General features: G+C 45.0%; 1 protein-coding gene across 1 annotated transcript; it reads left to right on the top strand.

Annotated features, from left to right (window-relative positions):
* Positions 1-77: 77 nt before the first annotated feature.
* LOC104508967 (PH domain leucine-rich repeat-containing protein phosphatase 2-like) lies at positions 78-13513 on the top strand (the record flags this gene model as incomplete). The annotated part of the gene is made up of 4 exons (XM_010150744.1): positions 78-322; positions 8468-8601; positions 12718-12908; positions 13346-13513. Coding segments are annotated over 4 exons (738 nt in total), but the record flags the coding sequence as incomplete, so codon positions are not given.
* Positions 13514-13933: the final 420 nt, after the last annotated feature.

Raw genomic sequence — 13933 nt, 5'->3', positions numbered from 1 at the left:
GCTGCGGCCCTCCGGGGGGGCAGCCCCACGCCGGCACGGAGGCAGCTGCTGACCCTCTGGTTTGGGCTGCCTTGCAGAGGAACGTGAAGCGCAACGGGAGCAGGAGCTGTTTGAACAGGAGCCGGTTTGGTTCCCGTGAGAGGGACTGGCTGAAAGAGGACGTCGGACGAGGCTGTGTCTACGTTTATGGAAGAGATTCTGCAGCTGCTGCTTCATCAGACTTGCGCTTGGTCCTCTGCACGGTGGACACCCCAGCGTCCGAGATATGTGATGGAGAGGGGAGGAAAAACCTCTTTTTGCAGCTTCACGGAGACCTGGTCAGGTGAGGGCTGAGAAAAGATAAATCTTTCTGGGAAACGTTTGCTTTAGTCTTGTAGGACTGTTTGCCCTGTACGTTACCAGGGCAGATGTGGGACAGAGAGGTGGTAGGGAGCAGCTAGATACAGCCTTGAGTAATGCAATTCGTAAAAATAAGGTTGCAGTGTGCTTTTTCTGTATCTCCTAGTTAAGCCGTAGGTGTGTTAGCTGGTAGCGGGTGCTCCCACCACCATACATCCTCATTTCGTAGGTAGAGGCTACTGCTCACATACATACTTTACGTTCTAAGATACGGACGTTTTAGTTACCAGAGAACTTCTGTTTACGGCCTCCTAAATACCTTTTCTGAGTCAGTGAAACATGTGAGGTACTTCTACAGTTATGTCACGTAATATTTATGTGTTAGTAATTTTTTCTGCTGGGGAGAGTTTCCAGGTAAACGATTAACAGCAGACAGAAAGATAGTGCAGTAAGAGTTATATAAAGAAGGCCTAAACATCAGATTATATGTTTTATGCCTGCAGTCGATTGCTGAAAATAGACAGCTCAGGGTTCAGTGTGCATGAACTTTATGCTCTGGGTGACTTCTCTGGGTTTGCAAGCTCCTATTAGGTGTGTGAGGATTTAGACTTTGCACCGATTCTTCTGGACTTCAGATTCAGTTATAAAGTTCTGGCTCCTGTTCTCAGGGTGAAAGAAATGCTGCGGCATCCATACTTGAAGGCTGACCCATAGAGACAGTATGTGCTGAACAGGACTATTAACCGCTTTTTTGGTAGTGAATTGAAAGTCATAAGTTGCACGTGTCCAGATTTTAAGAACTTGCCATGTGTTGGATCAGGTGCGGGGCCGGGGCAGAGTGCGAGTGGCAAGAGATGCAGAGAATAGGATGTGGTTAAAACTGACTGTTGGAAATGGTTATTTAGACTTGTTTGCCTTGCCCAGCCTGTGTTATCGGAAACAGGGATGGTTTGGTTAGAAGCAGGGAGTGAGGGTAGATGGACACTTGAACATAGCCATGAAGGCAGCTGAAAATCTCCATTTGTGCTTGAAGAATTTGTAAGGAAATTGGCTTGTTTTGGGCCCTAACAGTGAGCAGATTTTCCAGCATTTAGAAAGAAGAGCAGCCCCTTTAGTGCAGCTCGTGACAAAGGCTAGGCAGAGCTTGTAGACATGTCCAGAGAGGAACATTTCGAGTTTTTTGTAGATTCTGAAATGGCTTTTGTGTTTGAATTGTCTTCAATATCCGTCTCTCTTCTTGTGCCTGGTAGCTGGCTTGTCTTTGACTAGTGGCAGGCTTTGTGCTGGGTTGGCAAATTGGTTCTGCTACTGGTGTTTTGGAAGCAAGTGCCAAGTTGTAAATGTTTACATCCAGCTCTTGGTGTGTCTTAACACTTTGTTAAGCTTTGTCTTAAGTTTCTTGGAGAGTTCTTGGTTGTGTCTGTTCCTTGTAATTCTCAGAATGTATTTGCCACAGTAGAGACCCTGGAATTGCTTCCTGCTGGAGGTGTTACTGGTATTGCTTTAGTAACGTCTGTGTTGTAACAGGAAGCAGGCCTGGATGGTACCTGCCTGCTTGGCTCAGGAAGATGACAGAATGCTCAAGATATCCCCATGTCCCGTTGAGATAATTCCTTCCTTGAACAAAGGTCGCTGATTGCTTTAATGATGTGTTGGCGAATACAAATTACGCTATCAAGCATCTGATTGCGTTTTACTGTAGGTACGTTTGTCTCCCAAACAGCTTCTGAATTCTCCACCCTTTTAATGAGTAGGTGACTTTCAGAAGCTGAGTCTGGCAATGATTGATTCGGTACCTGACTCGGAAGACTGAAAGCTGGACAGTAAACGGAGCAATAAGAAGAACCTTTTTGGTGTTCACTGTAAACGTTCAGTGGTCTCCTTGCGATCATTCTGTGTTTCCCTTTCAAGTCAGTGCCCAGGGGAGTTAGTTACTGTCAGAACTAACTGTTCTTCCTCGCAGTGCACCTCAAGGTTCCATAGAGTTCTAGGTAGAACCTTTCCTTACGTAAGGGATCTTTCCTTGCCTTCCTGCAGAGGAAAGCATTAAACAAAAAATAGCACCATCTTTGGTCTGGACACTCCTCAGAACAAACATTTAAACTGCAGAGATCTAGAAGAGCTACAGCTGTGGAACTGTTGCTACTTTCTGTTGGCTTTTCTGTCTCGTTACCCTTTGCACCTTCGCTTAACGGAGCTGCTTCTCTGACTAGTGGAAGTGTCCAGTACCGGATATGTGATACCGATGTGGATATAATGGGCTGCTTGTGTCAAATAGCAGCTGCTGTGGCAGCCGGGGTGTTCTCCATGTGTGCTAGCATCCGGCGCATATTGCACTGAGTACAACAGGGATTTTTACATGCCTGATGTGGTCGCGTGCCGGTTTGGGTGTCACACCGCGTGGCTTTCTCGCTAAGGGAAAGCGTATTTTTCTACCTCTAGCTTTAACTATGGGCTCTGGGACCTGTCAGCCTTGGTCATGTTAGTAAAGAAATTCCATACCGAAACTGCTGTTCCAGATACTGGGTTTGGATTTCCCTTTCCTGGCCTATCCTGGGTTTTGTTAGTGAATCATGTGGCTCTTGCGAAGAACGTGGACCAGTGATCCATGCAGTCAGGTCTCCAGAATGCCTCCAAAGACATTCAGTGGATTGCTGCTTTTCCTGGTGTGACTGTGGTCCGTGGGTAACGAGCTGGGTTGTTCACTGCTTTATTTACAAAGTCCTGTGCTGGACCAGTGGGTGTCAGTAGCTAAACGCCTGGGCTCTGCGCTGGTGTTTCCTGGGCCACAACCGAGCTTACAGCGAGTGCCAGAAGAGTAGCTCGGTTGTGGGCTGGGAGTCAAACACCCTTCCCACCAGGTCTCTACACTTGGAACGTGTAACACCAACCCACGCTTCATCTGCGGAGCAGTCAGCTGCTGCATCCTGCGCACGTGTGACTTCCTAGGTGCAGATTTTTCCTGTAAACTCGAACTCTTCTGCTAGGTAGCGAACTCTGAACGACTTGAGGCATTTTGCAGCCAACTTGAAGAATTCAGAAGACTTAACTTCTTGGCCAAGGCTTTTGTCTTCTGCCAGTGGCAAGCGAAACCTAGGTGGTGCAGTAGTGTAGATTTTGATTGGGTTTCAGACAGGAAGGGTACTACGGCAAGAGAGATACACTTGTTAGGGGATTACACTTGGATAGATATTACTGCCGGTGTTCCTTTTGTATGTGACTTTTTTTCCAAAAGAACCAAAACCAAGGGCATTGTGTTTCCTATCTTCAAGAAGCATATCGGTTTGATTTGTGCAGACAAGGAAGGAAATAAAGTTTTTTTTCAAATCAGCATTTTGGAACCCTGCAGCATTACTTCTTGCTGAAGGGAAAGATGAGAAGAATAAAAATAATGAAAAAATCATTTCGCATCTCCAGAAGGGGCAGTTATGGTGGGGTAGAGTAGCCAGCTTTTTCAGGACCCACACTACTGTACCTCAGAGTATTGAGCAACCTGTAAAACTGTGATTTAATTTGTGTCATAGGAAAAGTGCTTATCCCTTTACTGTGTTAAGCTCCCTCCTGAATTCTGATGTGCAGGTATATGGTTCAGCATGTACTCGCAAAAGCCTCAGTCCATTCAGCAACCAAATTGTGACGTTTGAGTGTTGGTTTTTCCCTAGGAAATCCAGATGCAGACTACTTGAAGTGTGGGGTTTTTTGTGAGTGACGATCAAGCATCTACGGTTCCTGAGCCATAGGTCACATGCTGGCAGATAACTTGTTTTCTGGCAAGCATAAGGCTTCAATAGCAGAAAAATTGGAATCTAGGGGCTTTCAAGGGAACCTTGGGCAAGGTATTTGGAGATCTAGTCAAATCTCTCATTCTTCTCGGATTCTGCACTGAGGAGTATAGAGTACATCAGGGTTTCCTGTATTGAAAGTCAGCATTGTTCGGTGCGATCTATTATTTATTCCAGTTTCTAGTAACTTGCCTGTTACAGGAGGCACAAAACTGCATATCTCATTTCCACAGTTACCTCAGAAAGCTCTTTTGAAAGTTTGGTGTCATGTTCACTGGTACCTGTTTCTGTAGTAAAAAAAATAAATGAAGTGATAACGTAAATCTCAGTTGCATATTTGCAGAAGTGGTTGGCTCAAAGCTTCTAGATCTTGACAGATTGTCCTAAAAAAGACTGAGACCCTGCATTGACTGAAGGAATCTCTGCAAAGAGGGAAGCACTGATGGCATGACACTCTCTTGAACCAATCTCTTGACCCGTGTCCATCTCGCAAAGCAGGGAAAGAAAGTGTTTCATAAATAAGCTTTTCATGCTGATTGTACAAAGATCTAAGTCTTAGCTGGAGTAGGATCGTTTTCCAGGAGTTCCAAGATGAGCAGTGTCAGTGATTGGCGGTGGTGCAGGTGATCAACGTTGTTTGAATTTCCGTTCTTGACTGCTATTTTCCTTTTTTGATGTTTTTGTTTGGTTTGGAAGCCATTTTCCCTTTTGTTTTGGAAAGCATGGGACCTGGTCCTTGCTTATAGACTCCCCAGCTTATTTTGGAAGAGTTCTCATCTCACTGAAGATAGAAGGTGGATGGCCTCATCAAGAGTGAAGTCATGCCCGTTACAGGGGCACGTTACATTTTTTGTGATACTGATCCAAGTCAAACTTGGATTCTACTTTTAAGACACATGAAATGGTACCAGGTAACTTCCATGTGGCCTTGAGAATAAAATTTGGTGCAATTAGAGCTTAACATCTACATCTGAAAAGGCAGACAGGAGCCTCACGAAGTTCAACAGAGTGAAAAGCAGAGTCTTGCGCCTGGGGAGGAACAACCCCAGGCATTGGTACACGCTGGGGGCTGGCTAGCTGGGAAGCAGCTTTGGGGAGAAGGACCTGGGCATCCCGGTGAGCAGCAATGTGCCCTTGGGGTGAAGATGGCCAGCAGCAACCAGGGCTGCGTTAGGAGGAGTGTTGCCAGCAGGTCCAGGGAGGTTGTCCTTCCCCTCTACCAGTGAGGCCACGTGCTGCATCCAGTTCCAGGAGTACAAGAGAGACAAGGACTTGCAGGAATGAGTCCAGCAAAGAACCACCAAGGTTATGTGCATTTTGTTGGAGTTTATCTATATTTGCAATAAACTGTACTGGGGGGCTCTTTATTTCCTTTTCTTTACTGGTTTGAAGAAAGGTCAGAAAGAAAAGGCAGTTTTTCTGAATGTTTTTTCTGTTTAAAAAAAAGCACCACCACAAAAAAACCCACAATAAAACCAGCAGCAGCAATGGTGTGGATTGCTGACAGTCACCTGATCACACCTAGAACAGATGCGTGAATATTATGCTCACACGAGTTTTGGAGTATACTTACAGTACATATCAAATTCTTATCTCTGACGTTGCTTTTGGTCATATTAGAAGCTTCACAAAGTTAGGATAACTCGTAAAAATCAACCACAAATCATCACCTGTGACAGACATTGATGTGAATAAACAAGGTTTTCTACTGGTTAAGGAAGCTGATATTTCATAAACTAAAATTTAAATCCTACTGTTCCACTGAAGGAAGGAACAAGACCAGATTTCCAAGCCAACCAGCTCTAATCAGGAAGCGATCCTTTGCATGGATTTGAAGATACAGATCAAGGTTTTCCTCCTTTGTCTGTTAAATAAAGCCTATTTATGGGTTGAAATTTGCCAATAACTTTCTGATTATACTTAGGGATGATTAGAGCCTGCAAGGCCTGACCCCAGTTGATTAGTCAGGAGAAGCTCCAGGAGGCAATTTCTGCAGTGAAAGGGTGTTATTTCATACACAACTTTCTGGCTAGTGAGTTGATGTATTTCCATGCAGAACAAAACTGGAGGGAACAAAGTTGTCTTTATCAGGCGTGGCAAATGCTGAATGGTGAGAGCTGGTTTTCTCGATCAACTACATTGTCTTTTCAGGCTAGAAACTGTTGGATTGGACTGCAGCCTCCCAAGCAATCCTGTTTGTGATCCAGAGGTCCTGTGTGTGAAGTGTAAGAGGTGCAATCTCTGAACTTGCAATACCTGAGGTCATTTTACTTCCTGAGGTGTGTCCTGTTGACTACCACGGAAATCCGGGTGACTAGATGCTCGTAAACGGAGCATGCTTCATGGAATCAGTGCTGCCTTCGTTACGAGATGCACTGTGCAGCTGCCAGTAACAGTGGAAATACTGCAGTGCAGTCATCCAAAAGCATCAGAAATAGTTTTGTTCTTCGTTGAGAAGCAGCGGGAAGGTTTGGCACACAGAGTAACAAACATTTCACATTAAAACACGCAGTAGAAATGATGTATGCAAGTCAACAAAGTGTAGTAGAAAACAGGTCTTGCTGACCATGCTTGGTCTCAATGCTCTGAAATTTCCAGCTTGGTCGCCCAAGGCGTTAGTCACTTGTCGCAGTGGGTGATGTGGGATGGGGCTCTGAGCAAGAGGATGGAGTTGAGGATGTCCCTGCTCACTGCAGGAGAGTTGGACTAGATGTCATTAAAGGTCCCTTCAACCCAACCAGTTCTGTCTCTGTTCTGATGGCACTGGTAGAACAGCAATGCCAAAACCAGTAAAACTCGTTGGCTGATCCCTTACCAACGGGAAACTGTTACCCAGTGTAAGCCTCTTGGGTGAGGGTATGCTGGAATGAAGAAAGGCAAACCAGTTGCTCTGTTAATGACCTGTGGCTAAAAGAAAGGCAACCACTCAGGAAGGCAAGGATGGAGGGAGTGCTGAGAAGCCAGTGCAACGGGTTGATCTAGGCGGTTTAGCATGCAGTGTCTGCTGGAAAACTGCTCCTCAGTATCCCTGGATGTATTTATGTAAAAGCCAAGTGTACCACATGCTAACAGAGAGGAAGGAGGCTGTAACATGCAAAAACTGCAGTTCAGGAGGACTCGTGGATTGAAGGGCTATGAGTGAATGTGCCAATTAGTCGAGAGCAGTTTTGATCTAGGGATATAAACACTGTTGAGTAGAAGCAAGAAGCCTCTGTACAGTTTTGTGTAGTCAGTGCGTGGATACAGCGAACAGTTGTGCTAGCTCTTACAGGACATTTGTAAACTAAAAAAAAAATAGCAGTAAAAATTATTTTGAATCAAATAGACCAACCCTACTGCAAGAAATTTTTAAAAGCACATCGAGCTTTATCTCGAGAAGGAAGTTTGAAAGGGTTTGTCTCATGATTTATAAACACCCGCTTAAAGAATAGGTGATAAGTCGAGGTCCAGTGACCATAATCTGAAGCTGGGCAATGTAGATTATAAGTGAGGATTTTGAATGGTGGATAATCAGTGGGCCGCTGGAGCAGTTTATTTAAACACTCATCTGACATTGTCACTGCTTCATCTTTTACACTAGGACCTTTTTCCCTAAAGTAAAACTTTCAATTTAGTGAGAAACTCTGTAGGTTTTACTGCAGAAAAATAACAATTCAGTGTCTCTGGAAGAAGTGAGATGAAAGGATCAGAGAAAAAAATCTTTTCTGTTCTGAATATACTAAACGTGATGTTTCAGGAGAACTTTCTCTTATGGCCATTTAGTCCAGTTAGCCACTGAATCTTTCCTACGATCAGCTGTAGTTCTAAATGTGTATTTTCTTTAAATGTACCCTTTATTTGCCAAAGCATGAAAATCTTGCACCGAGAGCTAAAGAGAATGGGAAATGTCTTTTTTTCTTTCTTTACAGCAGTCATTCTTCAGGAGGATTCTCATACACTTTGCTCCCAGCTGCGTCTGGAAGGGACATTTAAGTAGAGCTTTTTCACATCTTTCAGTCATTATACATAGGGTTTGTAAACTACTATGCATCTGCTCTTTGTGCAGTATTCCTGATTCTGTTTCTCGTAATTGTTTCCTCCTGGTGCTCCTTAAATCATGGAATGGAAATGATTGCCATGGATTGCATGGCCTATGCTTATTGCTTTTCCTCTGTTTCCCTTGTGCAATGTCGTTCCTTAAGTGCTACTTGACAGGCAGGAAGCACAGACCCAAGGGCGCGTGCTTGCCAGACCTTTTCAGAGGAGCAGACCAACCCGTATGTCAGTATTCCTTACACTTCAGCTGCAATGAGACTTGTTTAACCTTTTTTTGCATTCTCAAACTACTTTCTTATATGTTTTGACAGGAGGGTGGAGCCCACGGAAAAACCCCTTCAGATTGTGTATGACTACCTGGCTGGGCTGGGTTTTGATGATCCTGTCAGAATGCAGGAAGAGGCAGCAAACTCTGATCTCAGCTGTATGATTCGCTTTTACAGTGGTAAGAAATCATGTGTGTGCACACTGTTGCTGTTCCTGTAGCTTTAACTGTGAGGTGGAACTTTGCTGAAGCCCAAGGCATTGACCTGTTTGGTTTATAGATGGTTACATCAAACACCCGAGGTACCAGTAAGCGTTTCTTAAAATGACAATTTGTCAAGATTAATAGAAAAACCCACAGTTCTGTGGTTCTCTTGATCCTGTCTGTGGCTGGAAAAAAGACAGCTCCATAGGAAGACACAAGATTGCTCTCTTGTCTTCAGTTGCCAGTGTTACCACAAATGCCTTAAGGCTCCTAATGGGACCAGAAACGTGGCAGTTCAGCCTAGCTGGGCCTGAAGATTGCATTTCCAAAGGGTGTATGGGTATGGGCAAGGAAGGTCCTGGTCAAATACCTCTACGGCCTGTGAATATGGCCTAAAAGTGCCAGCTGCTTAATAACAATGCAAGCTGCCATTAGGAACCTGCTTAATCTGATTGCAGAAGCGAGACTTCCGAGTGGCCTATCGAATCAGTTTGGGCAGGATTCCGTATGCGTAAGGAGCAACATAAGGGTGGTCGTAGGCCCGCTGGTGTGTGCTGCTAAGCAGTCAGAAAAGGAATTTACTGAAGTAAAGAGGGAAGATAAAAGAAATAAGAGGGAGGAAAGCTGATAATGAAATTATTTCACTGCTTTTAAATACTTCACCTGCGTATTTTTTGCATTTCAGATAAAAACCCCAACCAAGATGCTTTTAATGGAAAATTGTTGTTGTGTAGCAGATGCTGGGTAGCCTGACTAAGCTGCTGGCCATCATCTGTTTATTCGGTGTCAAAAAATGGAATCATAAGAAATCAGCTTCTCCTTCCCTTAGCCTGAGACAAACCCTGTCTGTCTGGGAGCTGTGCATGCAACAGGCCGAGCAGCGTAGAAGTGCGATGGAGATGAAAAGAAGCATGATGTGTACAGTCTGGATTTATAGGGCAAGGAGTAGGGAATCAGAAGTTGCTTCAGCTGGAAGGAGGAGAAGCATCAAGCATAGGGCTGTAGAGAATATTTAAGGAAAAAATGAGCAATTCGATTTGGGTACATCAAGCAGAAACTGCTGAAGATTCAGGAGCAGCGACTCAATCTCATGGAAGCAAGTAGGCAGAAAATGGGATTGAGTTGTTTCAGTCAGCATGGGGGGGTAGTCCCGCTTAGGAGGAGGCTTTGAAGGAAGAAGTGTAAGGATTGAAGAGTGTTGAGGAGACTGTTTTAAGCAAATAAAAGCAGATGCTGACAAAGTGGTTCTGAAAGGTAGAGAAGAAATTGGAGGGAATGCTAGGGCGGTCTGTGTCAGTTTTGCAAAGCCTGCAGCTGAGTACATCAGGGATGAAGTGATGCATTTTACCCAGAGAAACCGTACTTACAATCATAGAATGACAGACTGGTTTGGGTTGGAAGGGACCTTAAAGATCATCTAGTTCCAACCCCCTGCCATGGGCAGGGACACCTTCCACTAGACCAGGTTGCTCAAAGCCTCATCCAGCCTGGCCTTGAACAATTCCAGGGATGGGGCATCCACAACTTCTCTGGGCGCCCTGTGCCAGTGCCTCACCACCCTCTCCAGGAAGAATTTGTTCCTGAGTGTCTAATCTGAATCTCCCTGCTTTCAGTTTAAAAGTGTTACCCTTTGTCCTGTCACTACAGACAGGCCTTGGTAAAAAGTCTCTCTACACCTTTCTTATAAGCCCCATTTACATATTGAAAGGCTGCAGTAAGGTCTGCCTGGAGCCTTCCCTTCTCCAGGCTGAACAACCCCAACTCTCTCAGCCTTTCTTCATAGGAGAGGTGTTCCAGCCACCTGACTGTTTCCATGGCCCTGCTCTGGACCTGCTGGAGTGCTGAGAGCAGCCTTCATATTTCTTTCATTCCTTCGGGATGTCTTTTGGATTCCTGTGCTCTCATCCCACATTTCTGTCTGCCTTTCTCATGTGACTCATTGGGTTTGTTTCCTTCCCTGGTGCATGGTGAGTACTTGTGCCCAGGTGGGGTCATGGGACTACAAGTGGATTTATGGAAATCTCATGTTAAACAGCAGTGAGAGGGAAGGATGCTTCCTGACATCTGGCTGTTGAGATACTTGTAGGTCCCCAGGAGTGTTAGGAGGGGAGAGGATGTGATGAATTGGCTGGGAGAATGGGGGGGAGGGCTTCCTCTTAGTGGAAGGTGCTTGGAGGATGGAGGCCAGTGACCCCGGCGGAATGGGGCAAGCTCAGAGACCAAACGTTTACAGGGTCCTTACATGTGTCAACAACAGATCAAATGGAAGAAGCTCTCTGGGATCATCAAACTGTTGGTCTGTGACAGGTGTGAATTGTAGAGGGTCGCATGTTTGGTTTTTTTTTCTGGTGGGGAATTGTCCTGATGCCTTCCGTTGCTATAGCTGGACTTGTGTAACTTGTAAGGTGCTGTTAGAGGTGCTGGCTCTGTCTATTGGTGACCCCTATCCTTGCCTTCCATGGGAAGCCTGCTGTCACTAATTGGAGCATGGAGATCAGCATGATCACAGTGACATTCAAGGCCAAGCTCAGGAGCTGCAAAGAGTGACAGGACTTGTCCCTCCCCAGAGGTTAAGACCGTTCTCACACATAGCTTGAGGCATTGTGAAGGAGCTGGGATTCAGAGCAGAAGTCCTGAACGTTCTGCTGGGTGTTTCCTTAGAACTAGGACATAGGTGTCACGGATATTTCGCAGCAGGTGGGGAAACGGGAGGATCGGTTTAACTTCTTAGTAATATCTGGTGCTTAAAACAATGCTGCTGTGCCAGCCTGTAGGATACGGCTTTTGGGCCCATAATACTGTTTTCCTAAAAGCCAGGGGCTGATCTTTCTGCTTGGTGAAATCCCAGACATTTTTTCTGTGGGTGGTTAGAGTTTCTCACCATTAAAGGGCGTCTTATGCCCAACTTCATGTCCCTGAAAGGAAGCTACTGTTGTAAATAAACAGCTAAATATTTTAGCTAAATTCAGCTTGGTGTAGACATCAGGACAATGCTTTAAATTTGGTAAGATGAAAGTCCTGCTTTCCAACAAAGGATCAGTACAACAGCTTTAGTTGGTCGTTAACCTTTTGCTCCTAATAGAAGTTTGGGGTTTGGTTTGTGTCTGGAAGTGGAGCATCCATGACAAACACTGAGAATATTTTTCCAGCAGATCTAAGTGTTTTTTGTCATTGTCTGGCATCTATGTCAGCTGTTTGGTTCCTGTCTGACCTCGGTGCTGGGGGGGTGACATATAAATACCTGCAGGTTCATGCTGTGTATAGGTAGCAGGAGACTTGCAGGACAGTTCAAGACAGAAGCAGCATGTCAGTAGCAACTTCAAAGAAACGGATCCTTTCCTAAGAAAAACAAAGGGCCTGTTGCCAGGGTCTGTCTAAGGGATTATTGAGGATAAAATGAAATATAAAATTAATATAAAGAGATTCCTAATGCTTGAAACTCATAGGTCCATCAGGTCAGGCTTATTCCTGTTCTTTATAGTATTCAATTAAATGAACATTTGGAAATTTTTCCTAGCCACGAGATACTATAAACAGAGGACAGAGTCTCGAAAAGCATCTGGGACATTTGTATTATCTTGGGGGGGAGAAAAAAAAAGGGAGGTAGAATGACCTCAAAGTAACTGTCTGTGGTTTAGAAGGTTGAAGTAGAATTCTGCTTTGCTGGTTTGAGCTGTAGCCAGCAGTGCTCACAGCACAGTGTAATAGTCAGTGCCGGAGTCCTCTCGCTTGGATCCTCTTCAGGGAAATAACTCTTCTGGAGCTGCTTTTCTAGGCCTTCCTTTAAACCCAGTAGAAGCCACTTATTTGATGGTTTCTGTGACTTCGGTTGACTTAACAATTTGAAATTGCTTTTCTGTTGCATCCGAGTGAAGGATGTTTGGCAAGTGTGTAAGTTGGCTGAGGTCTGTAATTACCTGGTAGATGAAAAACGCACTACATGGCAACGGGACAACGTTGTGCTGAGAGGCGTACAGCGTTGCTTTCCAATAACCCGTTTTTCATGTTGCAGCTGCGTTGCTGTTTGTACTCACAGCCGAGAATGAAGAACAAGTGAAAAGTAAATGCTGATGGCCTGTTTTTTTTCTTCAGAAAAGCCATGTCAGGTGGAACAGTTGGATCGCATCCTGCTCTCTGGAGTCTACAGTGTGCGCAAAGGGAAGACCCAGTTGCACAAGTGGGCAGAGCGCTTGGTAATGCTCTGCGGTACGTGCCTCATCGTGTCCTCTGTGAAAGACAGCCACACGGGGAAGATGCACATCTTGCCTCTCGTTGGAGGGAAGGTAAGACTTTGTTTTGTTAGCTTCCTGTGGCTTAGGCAGGAATGAGGGATTATAATGATGGGTGTTAGCCACAAGAGGTTAATCTAGGCTTTTGTAACAAATGGCTGCATTAACATGCGCAGGGAGTTGTGCAGCCCCTTTCTGCTTGCTTTGCTTAGGCTGTAGTCTTGAGGGTAATAAAACAAAGAGATACTAGTCCTGCTTTCACATTAGTAGCCAGTGTTGTGAATGGACATTCTGGAGAGTGTTACTTCTTGGATCTACTTCAGCAGAAAGATGTTAAGTAGGATTTACTTCTGTGCTTCTCCCCGTTAACTTTACTACTGTGTTTTCAGCAAAATGTGATGTTACTGGTAATGCCTCACCCTAGACTTCAGATCCATCATAGTTATTGGAGTTGAGGCAAACTGTTTTGTTTTCAATTCTCCCTTTTGCAGGTGGAAGAGATGAAACGTCGGCAGTACACGCTTGCTTTCACATCTGCTGGAGCACAAGCTCAAACATACCATGTTTCCTTTGAAACCCTGGCAGAGTGCCAGCGGTGGCACCGACAGGCGTCCACGGTGAGGCCTTGGGGACTGCGGCAGTGGGTGGTGGGTACAGGGGTAAGAAGGGTTTTCTGATGCAGGCAGAGATGAAGTGTATCCAGGACACTTTCCAGCTTTACATTGAGATTTTAGCCTTCTCTCTCTGCCTGTGCCACAATGTTGAGTAGTAGTTATGCATTTTTTTTCACCCCTGCTGCACCTATTGAGAGTAGCTAATGACAGGACTCTAGAGCCAGTGACTGGCTGATTTTACAGCCATACATACCTATAAATTGCACCTGTTGCCATAGCTGAGCCTGCCTTGCCAAACTGTGGCCTGGACTGGCATGGGGCTACCCTGATCAGTTTGAGTTAAGCCGGAGATCATAGGTCAGCAAGGGAAGTGTAGTTGGTTCAGAGCTGCATCCTTATTCTACATTAAACTGTAATTAGATGGTGATAGCTTAATGCTGAACCACACTTTAACCTCATATATAT

This window comes from Eurypyga helias, unplaced genomic scaffold (assembly GCF_000690775.1).
Source record: "Eurypyga helias isolate BGI_N326 unplaced genomic scaffold, ASM69077v1 scaffold34574, whole genome shotgun sequence".
In the NCBI taxonomy this organism is placed as follows: Eukaryota; Metazoa; Chordata; class Aves; order Eurypygiformes; family Eurypygidae; genus Eurypyga; species Eurypyga helias.
This window is presented reverse-complemented; position numbering and strand designations above follow the sequence as displayed.